This window comes from Anopheles darlingi, chromosome X (genome assembly GCF_943734745.1).
Source record: "Anopheles darlingi chromosome X, idAnoDarlMG_H_01, whole genome shotgun sequence".
Classification (NCBI taxonomy): Eukaryota; Metazoa; Arthropoda; class Insecta; order Diptera; family Culicidae; genus Anopheles; species Anopheles darlingi.
Window position 1 is genome coordinate 3,235,763 of NC_064873.1, and position 5,000 is coordinate 3,240,762.

The 5,000-nt window shown below is 45.8% G+C and overlaps 1 protein-coding gene across 1 annotated transcript in view; it reads left to right on the forward strand.

The window, feature by feature from the left end:
* Positions 1-4,695, forward strand: part of LOC125955947 (uncharacterized) — a 24,673-nt gene extending 19,978 nt beyond the window's left edge. The window contains exons 5-8 of the mRNA XM_049687320.1: positions 1,879-2,027; positions 2,099-2,354; positions 2,467-2,614; positions 4,606-4,695. Of these exons, the coding sequence (XP_049543277.1) occupies positions 1,879-2,027; positions 2,099-2,354; positions 2,467-2,474 (413 nt within the window). The 3' untranslated portion in view covers positions 2,475-2,614; positions 4,606-4,695. The remainder of the gene's footprint in view (positions 1-1,878; positions 2,028-2,098; positions 2,355-2,466; positions 2,615-4,605) is intronic.
* The last annotated feature ends 305 nt before the right edge of the window (positions 4,696-5,000 follow it).

A 5,000-nucleotide genomic window follows, 5' to 3' on the forward strand; every position in this document is an offset into this window, starting at 1 on the left:
CGGGCGCGCAATCGCCCCGAACTGGATAATTATGAAAAATTAGAAACTTTCCCCTTTTCCTTCATCATTCTTTCTCTTTTCCTGTTCCGCTCTCATTCTCTCTCTCACACTTTTTCTATCTCTCTCTCTCTCTCTTTTCCTTTCTATCTCATTCTTTCTTCGCTCGTGTTTTTTTTCTTCCTCTTATCTATCTATTTCTCTTTCGAACGAACCCGCTATATTAATTACATCTCCAGCAGCAACATTAATTAGCCATCAATTTGCACTCTCGCCTCTCTGTCTGGCCCTCCACTGGCCCTTCTGCCCTTTCGAAAACCTTAGCCTTAGAAGCCCAAAACGGTCAGAGGGGGTCGATAGCTCAAAGCCTGATGCCTTGGGATGCGCGCGTGTGTGTGTCAGTGTCAGTGTGTGTGTGCCCGCTTGCTCACTGCTAGCTAGTGCGCCTCTATCACTCACTCACTCACTCTCGATTGGCCATCGCACGCCAGGATGTCACGTACCGCCGGCGACGGCGACGGACGCTCGCGCAATCAAGTCGCCATCCGGTCCGGTTGCGAGGGCGAGGAGAGAGAGAGAAGAGAGAGAGAGAGATAAGGAGAAAGAGAGCGAAAGAGAGAGAGAGAGAGCACTGGCTCACAAAACTATTCGGGGGGAGGGTTTTAATTCGATCCATTACCTGCACCATCAACCGAAGTTGCGGCGCTGGAGAAAGTTGTCGGCTGCTGGCGCTCCGGAATGGGGTGTGGGAGGGGGGAGAGGAGGGTAATTGCTTGTTCCGCTGCAGGCAGAGGCCAGGCAGTACGCCAGGCCACGCGCCGGTGCTCGGATGGTCGCGGATTCGTCGAAAGTTTACACGATCCACGGGGGGCTGGAGCTGGTAATCGGAAGACTCCGCTGCGGCTGCTTTCTCTCTCTCATTAGCGAAATAGGTTATGATTAATTGGGACGCGAACCAGCTGAGCTGCGTGCGTGCGTGCCAACCAACCAACCAACCGATCATTAGAAGCAGTTCTGCAGCTCCTAAGCGTGTAGCCGGGAGTCGCGGGGAGTGATTGATCTCAGGTCCGTGCCCCCATTAGCGGGTTCTGCTGTTCCTTTTGCCACGCAAAACTTACCCCTTGCCAGCAAATGCGCGCACCCCCTACCCCTGCTGCTGCTGGCAGCAACATTACACCAACATTAAGAACTAATTGTAATCAATTTACCCTCTGGCGCGCGCTCGCTCAGCACAGCTGCTCTGGAGCAGTAGCAGTGGTAGTAGCAGTAGTAGTAGTAGTACAGTCCGTTTCATAATGATAGCCTCACCCTGTTTTATCGATTTCGCGCTCAAATAAGGCGTCCATAAGCTATGCGCAGAGGTTTCTATCTAAGAAAAACCTGACAAAAATACCCAAAAGTGAACCGAAACTCATCTTTCTGGGATGAAACGATAACAGAAAAAGCACTGATTACTAAAACATCTTGGATTTTGGATGAGATTTGCAAAAATATGCAGATTTATATTTAAAATCCTTAGTGAGGCTCTCATTATGATACACCTCATTTTTGGATTTTTCGGCTCTCTCATCCACAATTTTTGAGATATTTTTAAAATTCAAATTGCATACGTTTTCTAGAGATAAAAGGAGAATATACAGTCATTTAAATTATTTTTGGGACGCCTTATTTGAGCGCGAAATCGATAAAATAGGGTGAGGCTATCATTATGAAACGGAGTGTATTAGTAGTAGCAGAGTAAAAAGCACGCAGCGAGGCATTGCAAGGCGCGCGCGCGCGCTAGATGAGATTGTTTGCTCGCTCGCTCGCTAATCTAATTAAATGATTCCCATTCTTCATCCCATTTTGTCACCACCACCACCACCACCTCGGACGGAACAGTTTACCCGCAGTACGATCCGATCATTAACGGGCTCCAGCACAACGGTGTGCAGCACAACTACGCGCTCGGCGATTTCGTGGTGGCCAACTGCTCATCGGACATGTCGAGCCCACCGGCCCGGCTCTACTGGTTCATCAACGACCGGAACGTAAGTGTCTCTTGTCGTGCTCGTGGATCGGCATCACTCGTTAATTTTTTGGGGAAAATTCTCGCCCTTAGGTACCGTCGGAGTATCTGCAGCCGCAGCACGAGACGACGGTCGAGAACGACGGGTTTCTGCTCCGGTCCCGGACGCTCGAGATACGGTTCTACATCGACGAGAAGCGGCTCGGCCGGCTGAAGGGGAAGCTGGTGCTCAAGTGTCTCGCCCGGATCGACGCGATACCGCAGGCGACCCGGGAATCGACGCAGATCATCTACATCCCGACGACGGACGAGCTGCGCAACCAGAAGCTGATCAACTGGCGCTCGGCTGGTAGGTCTTCTTCTTCTTCTTCTTCTTCTTCTTCTTCTTCTTTGCTTCCTTGGCTTTTGTTTAGAGTCCTCCCAGTGCAATCCGTTGTTATTGCTGATCCATCCAATTGCAGGCACCTAACCACACAATCAACCGCCATCGGCAGCAGCAGCAGCATTATGGTGCTCTCTGGAGGAGGAGTGAATCCCGCGTGACGGTGCACCGGTGCTGGATCGGGATCCGATGATCTGTCCCGGGTTGCGATGGCGGGTTGATTGTGTGTGCGTGTGTGTGCTCTCTCCTGTGAGCGTATAGAGCGCTCTATTAGCCTGCTTTCAAACCGAAGAGACCGTTTTTTGACGCACAGAAAACACGTTTTGTATCACAGCACAATCGGTGGAAGTGTTCACACCAAAAGCGTTTTTCTTGGAGCTTCTTAAGGGGGGGCTTTGGTTATTTCGCGTCAAAAAAGGGCTTATTTTTACGATTTTTAGTGAAAAAACTAGTCAACTTTAGTTTTTCAAAATAATCTCATGTTAAACTACAACTTTTCAAGAATATTTGGTTCTATTTTGGGGAAGATTTGTTCAAAATTACGTTCATGGCATCCAATCTAGAAAGGCAAGTTTGCAAAAAGTGTACTTTTTGCGCGGTGCCCATCGTAAACTCGTGCTGGGTCATCAGAAATATACAAATAAATATTCCTTTGTTAGATTATAAGTTTATCCAGGTAGCCCCGTCGAGTTTTTATAAAATTTCCCATTTTTCGATTTTTGGCAGATTTTTTAAGTTGAAAAAGTGTTACTTTTTTCAATATTGCCTCTAAAAACGATACTTTACATAATTAAAAAATTGTTTTAAAAAAAGTACTAGGAATTTTTATAAAAACTCAACGGGGCTACCTAGAAAATAGTGTGCAGATTAAGTGTTCAAAATTTCAAATCGATCGGTTCAGTAGTTTTCATGCTACGATGGGCACCGACTTTGAAAACGTTGGTTTTTGGGAAAACGCGATTTAAAGTCGCGAAATGCTTTGAGCCTTGTATGAAAGGCGGATTTTCAAAAATTCATATCTTTGTCAGTTTTGCTTCGATTGATCCCAAAATTTCACACAATACTCTTGAAATGATTAGCAATGATAAAAAATTGTAAAAATTAAATGCGAGTATTAAAATAAAATACCGAAGCCCCCCTTAAAGTAACGAGATGCATTGAGCCTTGTATGAAAGGTTGATTTTCAAAAATTCATATCTTTGTCAGTTTTGCTTCGATTGAGCTCAAAATTTTACACAATACTCTTGAAAGGATAAGCAATGATAAAAAATTGTAAAAAATAAATGCGAAGATTTAAAATAAAACACCGAAGCCCCCCCCCCCCCCCCCCCCTAAAGGAGCTTAAAAGTTTGCGTTTTTTATTTTCGGATCTTCGGAGCTACGCACTCAAGCCAGCGTTGCTCTTTCTGTTTTCTTTCTGAAATGTGTTGAAATCCCCAAAACCATACACACCTTTTCAGTTAAATATCTTTAAAAACACATTAGAAACGTTGAATAGTGCTATTACGGAGATGTCATTACATTTTCAAAGTCGAAAGATAGATATTTGGGTAGTTTTTTGGGCACCATAAATTGATTTAATCTCATGTTTAAGGTTCTAGTTCATTCCACTGATTATTTAACCGTCAAATTTTGAAATATTTGGCTCCTAAATGTCTGCAATTAGAACGGGAAAGCATGCCGTATCGGTTGAGGTGTATATATTGGTTTTTTTACCCAACTTGTCTTATCATGGTTTTGATCAGGCGCCGGAAAGGATATGGTGCTTATTTCTCGCGTATTTTAAATCGTTCTAAACAACGAATGAAGCGTTTTGCCGTTCAAAAATGCCACGCAACTCCGGGGTTTCGCTAAAAAAAAAACACGCTCTCACTCTGAAAGCAACATTAAGCGAAAGCGTTTAAGCTCCTTCAAATAGTTAAAAAAAATAGCCTTTCGGTGCGCGATGGTGCGTTACCATGCTTCCATACATTGTGATGTGATACAAAACGTGTCAAAAAACTGGTTATGTCAAGAAAAAACGAGTGTTTTACGCACATAAATAAGTCTTCAGTCTCAATGCATCTTGAGGCGCTTTCGGATTTTCTTCTCTGCAGCAGCAGCTAAATGCAGCAGCAACTAACACACACACACTAATGTGACGTAATGTCTCTACTCTCCTCTCTCTCTCTCTCTCTCTCTCTCTCTCTCTCTCTCTCTCTCTCCCCTCACCCTGCAGCTAGTACTGTGCACGGTCAGCAGCCACAACCGTTCCGACAGCAGCAGCGAACAGTGTTGCTGACAGCCTTCGTCGGAGTCGCAGCGACCGCAGCACTGCTGCTGGCGCTGCTGTAAGGAGTCCCCCTCATGGAGAGGATCGTTGTTCCCGGAGTCACAACCGTGTCACAACCGAACAAACGAAGCAGACGCGTCGAGAGCCACAGACGTCGAGAGAGGCGTTTTCCATCTTCTAGCAACAGAAAGCGAAAGCGAAAGCGAAAGCGAAAGGTGACTGTGAGGTGAGTTAGAGGAGGGAAGGAGCTTGGCGTTGTCACAACCGGACGATAGTCGGCAGTGGTCCCCAGAGAGTCCATCGAGGACATTAAATGATGATAAGGAGGAGGCGAAGGGGGA